The 14058-nt window shown below is 42.0% G+C and overlaps 1 protein-coding gene across 1 annotated transcript in view; it reads left to right on the top strand.

The window, feature by feature from the left end:
- MYLK (myosin light chain kinase) overlaps window positions 1-7140 on the top strand; it is a 194351-nt gene extending 187211 nt beyond the window's left edge. Inside the window, exons 29-31 of the mRNA XM_042781400.1 lie at window positions 2124-2253; window positions 3696-3827; window positions 6899-7140. Of these exons, the coding sequence (XP_042637334.1) occupies window positions 2124-2253; window positions 3696-3827; window positions 6899-7140 (504 nt within the window). The remainder of the gene's footprint in view (window positions 1-2123; window positions 2254-3695; window positions 3828-6898) is intronic.
- The last annotated feature ends 6918 nt before the right edge of the window (window positions 7141-14058 follow it).

Genomic DNA, 14058 nt, shown 5'->3' with positions numbered 1-14058 from the left:
AGGACTGAATTCTGTTGCAGATTGTTTTAAAGATTTTGTTTAGGAAGCATTTCTTACATTTATCCCTCATTCTAGTAATTTCATATTTTATTAGAAAAGAAAATGAAGAAAAGACATCATCTTTCTGCACCATACAAGTGAAAATACAGTTCCAGTTTGTCACAGTCCAGATGTCTGGAATTAAGCAGTGTATGGGCTCAAGAGGGGTGTTTCCTTCTACACGTTTGTAGGGTTGTAGAAGATCAGAGCTGCAGGGAGCTCAGAATCTTCTAGTCCAATTACCTCATTGTCAGCCAAGAACACTGAGGCCCAGGCAGGGGCACTGACTTATACAAGGTCACATAGTAATCAGTAGTTAGAGACCTGACCTGTCCCTTCTTGGGAATAGACCTTCTGAGTGTAGAGACTCCTGGCTCAGAGCAAGCCAATGTTTGTGGGATAAAGGAGATCGAGGTCTGAGAAGGACAAAGTCTAAGAATTTGGCTAATGAGAAAATAGTCTTGTCTGTTGTTGACTCCACAGGGAGGGCTGCTGTGGCCACCTCTTGCCTGAGGCCAGGGTAAGTGCCCGTGGGGAGTAAGTGCTCCTGAGAGAGCAGAGAGGATTGCTAAGTGGCCTTCAAGGTTACCGTGACTCTGCCACACAGTTAAACTGGTGGGTACCCATCACTTCACCTTCTTCTACTCTTGACCTCATTCTCCCAGACATCCTACTTCCTCATGGCAGCAGAGGGTCAAAAGCATACCGACACCATACAGGGGAGTGCATGAGGGGACAAGAGGACAGAGCCAGAGTGAATGCCCATTGAAAGTGCATGAAAATAGCCCACAACTAGGAGGGCAGGCCAGAAAGTGATCGTGGTCGCCAACAGTAGGTCTCCACTTAAACCACACACACACACACACACGTGTGCACGTGCACACACACCTAATTTGAGGTTAGAGATTGTCCAAAATTGCAAGACTTTACTGAAATACTTTAGCTTGTGGAGTTAATTCAGGAAGGAAATGAGAGTGGAAGAAGTAAACCAGCCGTGTGCCTATGAAGAAGGGGCTCTTTGCTGGCTCTCAGAAGGATGAGCAGCCAATCTGTGGTGGCATCCTGCCTTCGGGATGCATAGCATCTGGACACCTGAAAAGATATGTTTCTGGGTGACACAGGGGAAGGAATTAATTGGTCATGCCTTCATTTTCTTATCTACATCATTCCCACTGACCTTTAAAAAAGGATGAAGAGCTTTGAGGGTATGAAACAGATACAATTGTACGTTATCTACTCTCGGTAGAACTTTCACAGTGCAAAGTAATGATATCTCAAGTTCTAGTAGTGCCTTGAGAAATTCTGTGCTGTCATAAGGTGCCTAGCTTCAGAAAAGCAAAGTGCCATTGCATTTTATTTTCCTCAGGTGCTTCTTTTGAATGCCTGAGTGCAAACCAGGGAAAAGCAGCCTCCACAACCTCACTGTGCAGTCTTCAGCTTGTGCTGGGGCCAGCCAGAAAGTTTCTGGAAATCTCTTAAGTATCTGAATCATAAATAGAGCTAAATGGAACCTTGGAGATCATCTTGTCCAACCCCCTCCTTATACAGAAAGGGAAACTGAAGCCCAGAGAGGTTATATGAGTTGCCCAAGGTCAATAGAATGCTTTTTTTTCTCTCTCTCTCACACACACATCGGGATCTGTAGTAACTATTCTCTTGAGCAATTAAAATCATCTCACTATCATTGTTTTACAAGAAACAGCCTCACTGGGCCCAGTTAGCAATAAGTCTTTGGAGCTGTCTCAGCCCACAGTTGCTTTATATAAACTATCCCTTTTATGGGAGTTGAAGCACAGTATGAAAAGAGTTTTTGTCTCATGTTGACCTTGTTTAGTCACATTAACGCACACATTGGTTCCAGGGCCCCATTCCATTCTCTGAACATCTTCTGACACGCTGATAGTGCTGAGCAGAGCAACGTTGGGCTCACTCCTCTGGCAGGCCCTCACAACTTGGAGGCCCTCCTTCAGGGAACAGAGCTGCTGCTTCTGGGCTTGGCTGGGCTCTTCTCTCCAGAGCACCGAGCACTGACCAGCTGAACCCAGGGACACCTCCTGAGTCCAACACCAGTATCTATTTTCCAGAAAACGGGCAATGCTGTGAGAGCCATTGGAAGACTGTCCTCTATGGCAATGATCTCAGGGCTCAGTGGCAGGAAATCATCAACAGGATCACCAACCAGTCCCCTCAATGCAGAGAAACTAGAATCTGAAGGTAAGGGGCCTCAGGAGGATTTTTCTGACCGGTTGGTGGAGAAAAAAAAAAGGCGGGGGGGGGGGAGATTGAGAGATGAAGGGACACTTGGGGGGATTTTTATTTTGTTTCATTTGTTTTTTATACCACCTCTAAGGGTAAATTCAGAACTACTTTTGGGTTGCCCGAACATGAAGTCTAGTGATTATTTTAAATTATTTAACCTTAAACTTAACTATTTTCAGAGGGTATGTTGCTTTCTGTCTAATAGAACTAGATGACCCCAGCTATTCTTTTGCCTGTATTTTGTATAAGAATTAGCAAAGCTTTATTAAAAGAAAATGTTTTTTCTCACTATAAAAATACTTATTTATTGGTAAACAAAAATAAACACATATAATTGTGTAACTTTTAAAAATATTTTTCCATTTTTTTCTGTGTCTCTATGTTTTTGTTTTAAAGAAAAATCAACTTGTATAGTTCCTATTCTTTTGGCATTTTTCATGATGCTGATCACAAATAGACGGTGATTGGCAGGGCCCTTCCTGGACACCAATAAGGCTGGTGACTTGCCCATTGTCTTTGAGATGCTGCCCCCTTCTTCTCCTCAGCCAAGGCCTCCGCCTCTTTGTGCTTCAGGAGCACAAAAGGCCTGACCCTTATCTTCCCTGAGGTGCCTCATGTGGACAGACATCCCTCTTGCTCCCGGGCTCTCTTGCTTGTGCACAGATGGGAAGTCTGAGTCTAGGGCCCTTTTTTGTTCAAAGGTGCAGAAGAGGTTCCTGGGCTGCTGGGGAACTTCCTTACGTCTGGGGACAGATACAGCACATGGGCCTGGTCCCGCCTGCCCAGTCCTGCCGCTTCCCAGAAAATCTATCAGTGGCAGGAGAAGGAAGTGTGAGAAGACACAGGAACCCCTCAGAGTTACAGTTTTGCCCTGGACTAATCTCAAACCCTGGTCTGCAGTAATACAAAGTGAGGGTAGTAAGTGGTGGACAATAAAATTACTGGCAAGTTGAAGATGCCTCTAGGGCCTGGCTCCTCCCTTCTAAGGAGCAGGAGAAGTGCCTGTGGCAGGAGGCAGGCAAAAGGGTACAGAGACTAGGAAAGCAGGTTCTGTCCTTACCAGATGTGCTCAACTGAATCCTAAAGCCACATGAAATGTGGCCAAAAATCCTTTTTAAAGATTATTTCCTTTTTCAATGTGTCAGCGAAAGGGAAGCAGGGAGCCTGAACGCTTGCCCAGTTTGGACACTGTTCTCTCTTCTGCCAGAAACCATTTGGCAGCAGGCCAAGCGTCCCCAGGAGACAGGCACACTTATGATTCAGTTCTCTAAGCTGTGTTATTTGCTAAATTATACCAACTTTAAAATTTAAAAAAAAAAAAAGGTCGGCTTTCAAATTAGGGGAGAGGAGGGAACAAGGAATGAAGAAATGACGCATGTCTCTTGCCCTTCTTCTAGAAGATGTATCCCAAGCTTTCCTTGAGGCTGTTGCTGAGGAAAAGCCCCACGTAAAACCCTATTTCTCTAAGACCATCCGTGATTTAGAAGTTGTGGAGGGAAGTGCTGCTAGATTTGACTGCAAGATTGAAGGTAAGTTGTAGCTCTTCTTCCTTTTACCACACACGGGTAGGTCACTCACCATGTGCCCCAAGCAAGATATCCTTTCTAAGCAGCCTAGAAGCAATTAGGAACAGCCAGGCTGTGAGAGCTCCTCACACCCACTCCTCTGCCCCCATTCCTGAAGAGTTAATGCTCTTCAGTGACTTATGTAGGGGCACATTTGATATTTCACCTGCTTACAATAGCCACTGGGCCTAAGTTAAGTAGGATTTGCTGTGGGTCTAACTGGCTATGGAATATGCCTACTGAAATGTGCTTTGAAAGCTTCTGGGAACCATAAGAAATGCCCACAGGAGGCTCTCAAAGGAAGGTTGGCACAAAAGGCATAGGACGAGGAGGTGACCAGCATTGCCACTCATCCATTGAGTTGTCTGACCTTGGACATGACCTAGGTCTTCTGAGTTTCAGGCCCCTCATCTATAAAGTGATGTCTAATGCACTGAGTAGGAGTGCTGATAGCATAGTGCCTAAGGCACTTGACTGCTAACCAGAAGGCTGGCGGTTCAAACCCACCAGCCACTCCTCGGAAGGAAGGTTGGGCAATCCTACTTCCATAGTGATACTGCCTCGGAAACCCAAGGAGGGGTCGCTATGAGTCGGGGCCGACTCGACAGCATATAACAACAATAACAAATGCACTGAGTTTCTGGGTGATTCTGAAATGACCTACCTAAAACAGGGAAACCTTAAATGTTTAAAAGATGTCATGGCATAAAGGAACAAGTTGTGGGATTGATATGTGTGACTTCAAACTGAGAGTAGCTTAGAAGCCAGGTGCCTGGGACAGACCTTTCCGTCTGCCACCTCCCCACACGTCTCTGAGGGAAGAATGTGGTACAGAGTCATGAGTTGTTGGGGATTAAGGAACCTGTACGGATTTTAGCTCTTAGCTTAGCACCTGAAAAATCAGCAATAGTGGTGATGCAAAGTGTTTCTGTTTCCCCAGATTACAACATTCTAGAAAAATAAGGGGCAAATGCAGACAGGCATCTTTGCTTCAAGGCTATGACTGTCATTTGCCAACCAGAGTGGAGGATTATCTCCCATTTCGGTCTGACCAAATAAAGCACAAAAGTTTATTAAGCAACTTTCCCAAGGGCACATTGCACCATACAGCTGAGTCAAAATAAATTATGGCTCCCACTTCTCAAAATTCTCCAGCAGTATGACTGTATCCTGCCTTTTGGGTAAACCAAAGTTAGGAATGGGGAAAAAAAAAAAGTTTTCTCCGGTATCTTTATATTATCAAAAAAAAACCCACTCCCATCAAGTTGATTCTGACTCATGGTGACCCCCATTGGGTTTCCAAGACAGTAAACCTTTACAGAAGTAGATTGCCCAGTCTTCCTTCCATGGAGTGGCTGGTGAGCTTGCACCTCCAACCTTTTGGTTAGCAGTAAAATGCGCCATGAGAGAGCTCCTTTATACTATCAAAATGCCTTGCAAATCCTTTGCCTACTATAATCTTTCTCTTTTTGCATTCAACTGAAAAAGTAAGTGGAAGGAATCCCTGGGTGGTGCAGATGGTTAAACTCTCGACTACTAGATGAAAGGTTGGTGGTTCAAACCCAGCCAGAAGCCCTTTGGAAGACAGGCCTGGTGATCTGCTTCTGAAGGGTCACAGCCTTGAAAACCCTGTGGAGCAGTTCTGCTCTGCACACACGGGGTCGCCATGAGAAGGAATTGACTGAAAGGCAAACAACAACAATCTCAGATCAAATCAGAAAAAAGAAAAAAAGAAGTGCATGTACTGCCTTTGATTCGGAAGGAAGGTTGGGCAATCTACTTCCGTAGTGATACTGCCTCTGAAACCCAGGGAGGGGTCGCTATGAGTCGGGTCCGACTCCACGGCACATAACAACAACACAACAACTGCCTTTGATAATGTGGAAGTGCTCAGATTTGAGGTTCTGCTGAAAGCTTTGGAACCATGCTTGTAACTCTCACCATCACCATTTTCTTTGGGTCTTCTGAAGTTGTTCCCTTTTTCCTTTTATAAATTATTATAATATAATGATTATCATCTTTATACTTACTTTTCTCTTTGGATTATTCCTGTGGTGTTTGTTTGACTTCTGCCTGAAGCTCTGATGAAAAGTTAAAGCATTTGGATGCTGGGTTTTTGGTTTTGTTAGTTTTTTCACATGGATGTTGTTTTGAAAAATAAAATAAAATTCTACTTGTAAAACGTGATAGAATTCTTAAATTCTCATATGTAATTTTTATTCTGCTTGGGGTACAGTTTTTTTCTGTAAAAATATTTTTCTGGTATTTAAGAGCATATCAGTTGGAATGTATTACATCTCTTTTTTAATATATATGTATATATTTTTCATGCTGAACTTTGTAGAAATGTGACTAATACATAAAGTGAGGCTAATCAACGTGGTCAATTTTCAGTTATCTGCAGGCAGATTGTCTGCTTTGAAATGAACCAAGACAAAGCTGGTTTATTTTTCTTACCAATATTGTCAGCTCCTCGAACTTATGTTTTATAGATCTGTAAACAGCCTCAGATATAATTTATATACCATAAAATTGAAGTATACAATTAATTTATTTTTAGTAAATTACAGAGTTGTGCAGCCATCTCCATAATCCCATTTTTTTAAATTTCCATCACCTTAAAAAGATGGCTCATGCCCATTTGCTCTGTTATTTTTTTTTAATTTGAATTTATTTGTTTAGGTTAAACTTTTATACAAGATTTTTAAAAATGTGTTTCCATCCAAGAAGACATTTAGCTCTGGGTGTTTCGTTGGAGTTGGGGCAACATTCCTGGTAGTCCTCTGTATCTGTCCAAAGGAAGGGGCAAGTCTCACCAACTTTAAATATTCTTTTTGTGGCTTTGGATTATTAGTATTTACAGTACATGCCCATGTTCACATGTAAATCTCAAAACGGATACTAAAAGTAAGCACTGTACATTTTTTCCCTTTGTTCCCTTACTCAATAGAGGTAGCTTAGGAGTTGCTTGTGTGAACTGATAAGAAAGTTTGAACAACACTCTCTGCAATTTGTGCTTTCTCCCTGTGATGCAGGATACCCAGACCCTGAGGTCGTCTGGTTCAAAGATGACCAGTCCATCAGGGAGTCCCGCCACTTCCAGATAGACTACGATGAGGATGGGAACTGCTCTTTAATTATTAGCGATGTTTGTGGGGATGACGATGCCAAGTACACCTGCAAGGCTGTCAACAGTCTTGGAGAAGCCACCTGCACAGCGGAGCTCATTGTGGAAACCATGGAGGAAGGAGAAGGGGAAGGGGAAGAGGAAGAGTGAGACGAAGGCAGAAGGAAGCTGTTTCTAAGTCGTATTAAAAAGACTTTTTCTCTAAAGCTCAAAAAACCCAAGATATTAAAAGCACCTAGTGTGGTAGAGTATCTAGTTAGGTCATTTGGAGGTTGATTCTTCAGTGAGAGCAGTTGATCCCTAGCAGCATGATCGATGGGCATTAATCTGAACTAGCCAGCACCTTAAGACGCAAGTGCAGTTAGATGTCATGTAGGGAAGTCATCCAGTTACTTGCCTGACCAATTGATTTTAGAACAAAAGTAACCAAATGTATATATTTATTTATTTGGGCAAAATCATAAATTCTCCAACTGAAAGCACTCATGAGAAATAAGGCCAAAATGAGGAGGGGCCCTGGGCCCTGCAACCACAGCCCAGCCCAGAGGACCCCTGGAAATGGAAAGTCTCTCTCTCCCAGCCCCAACTCCAAACAACTGGCTATTCTTCAGTACTACAGCCCTTCCCTCGGAAAGCAGTTGAGCCATTTTACCTTATGAGGCACATTTTATTCCAAAGCGTACTGCAGAAGTTTGAACCTTTCATTGTCTCTCCCCATCACCCCTGCCAGTTTTCCTGGATCTGAACTTGCCATGAGTTTAAGCTTAAAATTAAGCACTAAGGACATTCTGCTTCTTAGACTCTGAAGACAAGTCCCCTGCTTATGGCTGCCTCTGGCTTCTTTAGAAAAACAGAATCTCCTTCCTTACAAAATCAGTAGGAAATCTAAACATAGCCCCTCTTTGAAAGTGTTTAGCAGCTTCAGATACTTGTATAAGAACTCATGAAAAAAAAAAAATCTTTGCTAATGTGCTTTTCTTCTTCAACCAGGATTCCTATGTGTGCTGTTAGAATATCAGCTCTGCATGTGTGATAAAGATTTCTGTGCTTGAATGTATGAAAAACCAGTTTGCTGAAAAGTTAGTCTTAATTATTTATTGGCCTGGATGAAACAGATTTCAACTGATGAAGAGCTGTAGATCTCCATGTACTTAGGAACCTCCTTCAACATTATCTGAGTTTAATACATCTTCATTGGAAACACTTCCCAAAGAACTCTCCCTTCTGTATACCAAAAACCAAACCAAACTTACTGGCGTCTAGTCGATTCAACTCATAGCGAACCCTCCCTGGGTTTCCGAGGCATTATCTCTACGAAAGTAGATTCCACAATATCCTTCTTCTTCAGTGTGCATCAAACATGCCGTGCCCTCAACTTTGAACTATATCCTTAGACCTAATAAATGCACTCAGTCTTGCATCTTTAGGAATTGTTAACTTTCTTTCACGACATTGGCACTTAAATTTTCCTTTATAAAACTTTCTGAAGGTCATAAACAAAGGCCATAAACTGATATACTTAATGCATTTCCTCTGTGTGTGTGTAACATTCCAAATATTTTTCTTTCTCTTCCACTGTTTGCAAAGTGCAGCAACTTAATGTTTCAAAGGACTTTTTACTAGTTCCATAAGAACCAATTTTAACTGACTTCAGTGCAGTCCTACACAGTATCAACCTTAGAATTTTGATATTACCTACCCTTATGTTATCTTCTATTTTTATCTGCTTTTTGCTGCTAGTTTCAAATTGCCAGTATTTTTCCTTTTTTCTACCCCCCCCCCACTTTTAAAGTTTCAATATTTTTCATGATAGCCACAGTATTGCCACAGTTTACTATAGAAAAGGGTTTTTAACTTCATTTAGAGCATTCAAAGCTTTTTTTCCCTCACTTTTAATTGTGTTTAGGCTATAATCTTTGTGTGTGTGTGTGTGTATGTGTTGTATGTGTGCATGTGTGGTGTGTATGTGTGTTTACAGGTTTTTAGTACCTTCTTGAAATTGTGTTAACATTCTCCAAGTGTATTATGCCATCAGAATGGTAAATGAGAACACTACAACTGTAGTTAACTCACAGTTTTTAAATAAAGGATACCACAGTGCATGCTGTTTGTTCAATCTTTGCAGGCTTCTTCTCTTTCTTTCCATGCCACCAGTTCCCAGATAGATCTTGAAAGCTAAAAGCAAACACTGTACTGCATAAAGAAGAATAGGCTTATGTGTTTGTGGCTTACTAAGCGACAGAATAACTTGTGTCATTCTGTGTATACTTGGTAGCCTAATTTATACATTTGGTTCAAAATATCTTTCAAGCTTCAGTTTGGTACAACTACACTCTGGAAAGGGATCTACAGTGTCAGGTCCTCCTGATGTTGAAATCTATGTGACACATTTTTAAGCATGTGAGAAATTATCATCATCAACATTATTTACCAGAGCTTGGTTTCAACTATGAATTTGGTGCCATTAGCTATTGACAGCCCTTGGTGTGTTTCCATGTCTTGATGTTGAAGCATTGGTTGCCAAGAAACTGTCACTCCTGCTTTACAGGAAATCTGTTAAAAGATGTCAGACAGTGAGTCCCCCATATCTTGAGATGGTCCAACAATATTGTAGATATTAGAAAGAATTCAAGACAAGATGTTGAATGTGGGACTAGATGATCCTATGATTCCATGATTCCAAAATGTATTGGCTCTCTTGTGCCCCTCGAACAGAAAATAAGACAAATGGGTGGCTTTAACAAACAGGGATTTATTCTCTTACAGTTTAGGAGGCTAGAAGTCTCAGTTCAAAGTACCAGCTCTAGGGGCTGGGTGAAGGCCCCTAGACTTTGGGCTTCAGCTGTGCTTCTTACTCCTGGGCTGCTGGAGCTGGAGGCTTCTCTTAACTTAGGCAGCTCCTGGCTGCTGAGGCTGACAACCTCAAGGTAGACAAGTAAAATGGCACAGTCCCAAGATTATTAAACAACTTGGTAGGCCACTAGTTCAAGCCCAGGAACAGTCCCAAGATTGGCAGACAACATGGCAGGCCACTGAGATGAAGACTGAGCTACACGCAGGGGCCAAGCATGCAAAAAGCTTAAGACCTTCCTCAAAGCTGCTGCTTATATACAGGAAGCAGACCACATCCCTAAGGCAGCTACTTAGCTACTCACAGTGGATTCCAACATGGAATTGATTACTGGTCTCATCATGGGGAATAAAAATTTACATCCAGCTGTCCAGCCACTCCAAACTAGGCCCAGCCAAGTTGACAAACAGCCTTAACTACCATACAAGGTATAGTCCGAAAAGAAACAAGCCATTGTCCACCTAATAAATATTTAAACTTTTTCAGTTTTTAAAAGCAACCACAACCCACAAATGTTCCAATTGGGGAATTGATTATTTTTAAAGAAAAGAACTATTTTTATTCCTTGCTAGTGAAAAATGTACCATATAATACTGTGAAACAGGAAAATAAGAACATTTTCTTCTTTTCCCTTTGCATCCCAAACGTATAAGAAACAATCCATTTATTGTTCCTGACATTGTAGATATTCATATTAAAAGATATTTCTATGTGTAACTAAAAAGACATGCTGATTGTCAGCTCTAACTTTATTTATAGAAAGACTATCTTTTTATTTTTTAACAAAATGTTTGCGTTTTATGCTTTGCTTCACATCTCACCTGCTTTTAATAAAGCTATGCTAGTGAGTATCGAGGTCGTAATAGATAATTGAATTCTAAAGAAACTCAATTCTTCACTTTTCAAGAAAGAATTATTTTCTTTAGCTCATGGGGACTCCTCTGAATTTTGAAAAGGAGGCTACTGTCTGTGATAGTCATTACTGGGGCTCTCTGCCCTCTGGCACATGGTTGGGATTGCATTCTGGGATCTCTGGTTAGATGGGGCCATGTGACTAGTTCTGGCAGTGCAAAGCCATTGTCACTAACTGCACTACCAAGGGGGCAAGGTGGACAAATCCTACCTTTCTCACTGTGTGACAAAGACCAGCATAAATCCAGTTCCCTCATGGATATGGAGTCAGGCTTTACCTTCCCCATGCCCCAAGATCCTCAACACAAACCACTTCTGTGGCACTTCCTCTCTCACCCTAACCACCCACAGTAAGGTCAAGACATCTCTGGCCACCCAGAGCCAGTCATCGGGACAAGATGTAGGCTCAGGAATCTGCACAATTCCCTGCACTTTAAACCAGCCAGCCCCTCTCTCTCTTCCTCAAAGCCCCCTGGGACTAGATCACAAGCTGGAAGGACTCTGTCCTTCTTCACTGACTGTGCAGCCTTTTCTGTCACCCAGCCACTCAGAGCTTGTGTCTCATGAGTCAGGACTTGTCCTTATGATTATGCAAACCCTCCTCTGAATTGGCCTCTCTTTGCCCCTTGAGGGTTTGTTCATTTTCTATAACAGCTCACAAAATTCAGAGAGACTACTACCTATACTTACAGTTACTATTTATTATAACCAGAAAATATACAAGCAAAGAGACCCATCAGGGATGGTCTGGGAAAGTTCCTGGCATGGGTCCTCCATTGTCCCCAGGAATGTGCCACCCTCTCCTGTTCATAGATGTTTCCACTGATCCCGAAGGGGCCAGAGAGAAAGCTTCAAGGTTCAGCAGCCCTTGGTCATTGATACTGCAATGAATATGTTTAACTGCATCATGGCCCCCTTCCTTCCTGAAGTTAGTTTAGCTTAACCAGGTGTGTGGGGCTACTTGCCTGACTATTTTAGAATGAAAATCAAAAACCCAAAACCAAAACCATTGCCATCAACACTGAGGAAGAGGAAGACAGAGAGAGGTGCATGGGAGGTATAGACAACAAAGATGAACCGTTTGCACATACAGTACTTTATTGTCATTGAAGGCAAACATGGCTATACGAATGGATAGATGGGGTAGACAGGCCAAACTATTAGTATGTCTATGCAGGGGAGAGTGTGCCTATGACCACGTGTAGAGTTGGCAGACAATGTTTCTACAGGTATATTTGTATGTTGTATAAGAATTCCCAGGTATATAGAAGAGCTGACAAGGGACAAGATTGTATTCACTTCTTGGCCACAGCCAGCTACCCAGAAGGAGTGAGTAGTTGGACCTGTGGGCTTGGGACCATGGTCACAGAGGACATCAAGGTCAACTGTCATAACAAACCACACAAAAACATTGTTCCACACATCCTATTTTGGCGAGTAGCGCCTGGGATCTTAAAAGCTTGCAAGCGGCCATCTAGATGTAATGATGGGTCTCTCCTCATCCAGAGCAAAGAAGAATGAAGAAAAGCAAAGACTCATGGAAACAATTAGTCCAAGCGACTGATACACCATTTGATCCTTAGCCTATGTGACTATGAGGGCAGAAGAACTAGATGGTGCCTAGCTACCATTGTCAACTACTAGGAGGGAGATCTATATAGGAGATCCTGGATGGAGTGGGAGAGTGGTGTGGAATAAAACTCAACTTCATTAAAAAAAAAAAAAAAAAACGGGGGCCTGGTTTGCTGGCCAGAAAAAGCCTGATGGAACCACTGAGCCTATGGCCTCTAGCTGCCCTTCAGGTCTGGAACTGAACCCACTCCTGTGGCTTTGAGCCAAACAAAAGACAGGCATATGAGCTGAACATTTACATTAGGTAGATAAACTCCTTGGGGAGATCAATCATGGGAGAATAGAAGGGCTGTGTATGCACAAGGAGACAACTCAGGGGGCAGAAGTGCATGGGAGGGAAGAACACAGGAAAGAGGTAACTATAGGGAGGATGTGGGAAGGGAGCTGTTGCACTGTGGGAAATTGCAATCAATGTCATGAGACAAAGTTTATGTGAGCTGCTGTATGGAAAGTGGATTTGCTCTGTAAACTTTCACCGAAATCACAATAAAAATTAAAAAACAAAACAAAACACTGCCACTGAGTCAGTTCCCACTCATAGTGACCCTATAGGAAAGGTAGAACTGCCCCATAGGGTTTCCAAGGTTGTATATCTTTACAGAAGCGGACTGCGTCATCTTTCTCCTGCGGAGCAGCTGGTGGGTTCAAATTGCCCACCTTTTGATTAGTAGCCAAATGTTTTCACCACTGCACAACCAGAGTTCCTTTTAGAATGATAAAGAACACCTTGATTGCTCAGGCTATTTTCAGAAACCAGATACAAAAGACCAAACCTAGTTCTCTGTCCCACAGTGAGTGAGTTGTGAGCAAAAGTAATGTGTGTCTTCTCTGGGCCAGAGCATTCAAGAGCTAGTGCAAGACTCTTCATAATGACAGGCAACATTTGAGATGGTGGCTCTCTATCCATCTGGGTCCCCAGTCAACCCAAAATAGAAACATCACGCAAGCAAAAAGGAGACCTTTGTTCTTACAAACCACCAAGATTTCTGGGTTATTTGTGGCAGAACATTACCTACTGTGTCCTTTTACAAGATCATTGCTATATTCTAAATCTGTGCTGCCCAGTGTGGTCACCACTAGCCACAAAAGGCTATTTAAATTAGTTAAAATCAATAAAATTAAAAATCCAGTTCCTTAGTTTCACATTCCACGTGCTCAGTCATCATATGTGGCCAGTGGCTACCATATTGGACAGCACAGATACAGAACATTCCATCACTACAGCAAGTTCTACTGGGCAACACTGCTCTAAAGATGGAGTAGAAGAAAAAGAGAAACTCCAAATTTTATCTTAATTATGTATATCATTTAGCAAATCAGTATGAAATTAACACTTAAAAACTTGTGTGAGATCACTGTGGAGAGCATTTCATTAATTGTGCTGGATAATATAGCCTCAGTACTCAAGCTATTATTCTTGATTAATTATTCATATTCATGTATTTTTCACTTTTTTTTCCAAGCAGAAAAAGTTTATTTAAATAATTTTGTTAGGCAAATTGTTATCAATGACCAGGTGAAAAATCAAAAAGTAAAAAACCAAACCCACAACCCCAATCGTAGTGATCCTATACCAAACCAAACCACTCACTGCCATCTAGTAGATTTTTTTTTTTTTTTTAATTGTGATTTGGGTGAAGATTTACAGAGCAAATTCACTTTCCATACAGCAG

This window comes from Orycteropus afer, unplaced genomic scaffold, assembly GCF_000298275.1.
Source record: "Orycteropus afer afer isolate SDZICR_OR568_19922 unplaced genomic scaffold, OryAfe1.0 scaffold00114, whole genome shotgun sequence".
NCBI lineage: Eukaryota > Metazoa > Chordata > Mammalia > Tubulidentata > Orycteropodidae > Orycteropus > Orycteropus afer.
The sequence above is the reverse complement of the archived record's forward strand: the minus strand, read 5'-3'. Positions and strand labels throughout refer to the sequence as shown.